The sequence below is a fragment of the Empidonax traillii genome, unplaced genomic scaffold (assembly GCF_003031625.1).
Source record: "Empidonax traillii isolate 1590-97213 ecotype Southwest subspecies unplaced genomic scaffold, ASM303162v1 scaffold3876:size10692, whole genome shotgun sequence".
Taxonomy (NCBI): domain Eukaryota; kingdom Metazoa; phylum Chordata; class Aves; order Passeriformes; family Tyrannidae; genus Empidonax; species Empidonax traillii.
In genome coordinates, this window is record NW_020959069.1 from 11 (window position 1) to 1285 (window position 1275).

General features: G+C 48.9%; 1 protein-coding gene across 1 annotated transcript in view; it reads left to right on the forward strand.

Moving 5' to 3' along the window:
* Positions 1–265: 265 nt before the first annotated feature.
* Positions 266–1275, forward strand: part of LOC114072755 (2-oxoisovalerate dehydrogenase subunit alpha, mitochondrial-like) — a gene marked incomplete at its 5' end in the record, with an annotated part of 7200 nt that continues 6190 nt past the window's right edge. Inside the window, one exon of the mRNA XM_027910612.1 lies at positions 266–561. Coding sequence (XP_027766413.1) covers positions 266–561 — 296 coding nt within the window. The remainder of the gene's footprint in view (positions 562–1275) is intronic.

The window sequence follows — 1275 nt, forward strand, 5'->3', positions numbered from 1 at the left end:
CAATCCCTCCCCAAAAATCCCAGGAATCCATTCCCCAAAAATCCCAGGAATCCATTCCCAAAAATCCCAGGAATCCATTCCCAAAAATCCCAGGAATCCATTCCCTAAAATCCCCTCCCAATCCCTCCTTAAAATCCCAACAATCCCTCCTTAAAATCCCAGGAATCCATTCCCTAAAATCCCACTGATCCCTCCCCAAAAAATCCCAGGAATCCATTCCCAAAAATCCCAACAATCCCTCCCCCAAAACCCCCCAAATCCCAAGCCCCTCCCTCAAAATCCCCCCCAAACTCCCTCCCTATTTCCCCCCTCTCCCAAACCCCTGGAATTCCGGGATTTTTTTCCCCAAACCCCTGGAATCCCTGGAATTTTTTCCCCCCCAATCCCAGGATCGGGCACCACAGCACGAGCGACGACAGCTCGGCGTATCGCTCGGTGGACGAGGTGAATTACTGGGACAAGCAGGACCATCCCATCTCCCGCCTCCGCCACTACCTGGGCCACCGCGGCTGGTGGGACGAGCAGCAGGAGAAGGCCTGGAGGAAGAGCTCCCGAAAAATGGTGCGGGAAAAATGGGAATTTTGGGGAGTTTTGGGGGATTTTTGGGTTTTTTGGGGGGTTTTTTTGGGATTTTTTGGGGGTTTTTAAGGGGGTTTTTAAGGGGTTTGGGGGAGGAAGGAGGGAAAGTTTTGGGGTTGTGAGGAGGAATCTCCAGGAATTTGAGGAAGGACCCAGGAGGGAAATCCTTGGGATTTTGGGGGGATGAATCTCCAGGATTTTGGATGAGAAATCTCCAGGAATTTGGAGAAGAAATCCTTGGGATTTTTGAGGAGAAATCTCCAGGATTTTGGAGGAGAAATCTCCAGGATTTTGGATGAGAAATCTCCAGGAATTTGGAGAAGAAATCCTTGGGATTTTTGAGGAGAAATCTCCAGGATTTTGGAGGAGGAATCTCCAGGATTTTGGAGGAGAAATCTCCAGGATTTTGGAGGAGAAATCTGCAGGATTTTGGAGGAGAAATCCTTGGGATTTTTGAGGAGAAATCTCCAGGATTTGGGAGGAGAAATCTCCAGGATTTTGGAGGAGAAATCTCCAGGATTTTGGAGGAGAAATCTCCAGGATTTTGGAGGAGAAATCTCCAGGATTTTGGAGGAGGAATCTCCAGGATTTGGGAGGAGAAATCTCCAGGATTTGGGAGGAGAAATCTCCAGGATTTGGGAGGAGGAATCTCCAGGATTTGGGAGGAGGAATCTCCAGGATTTTGGAGGAGAAATC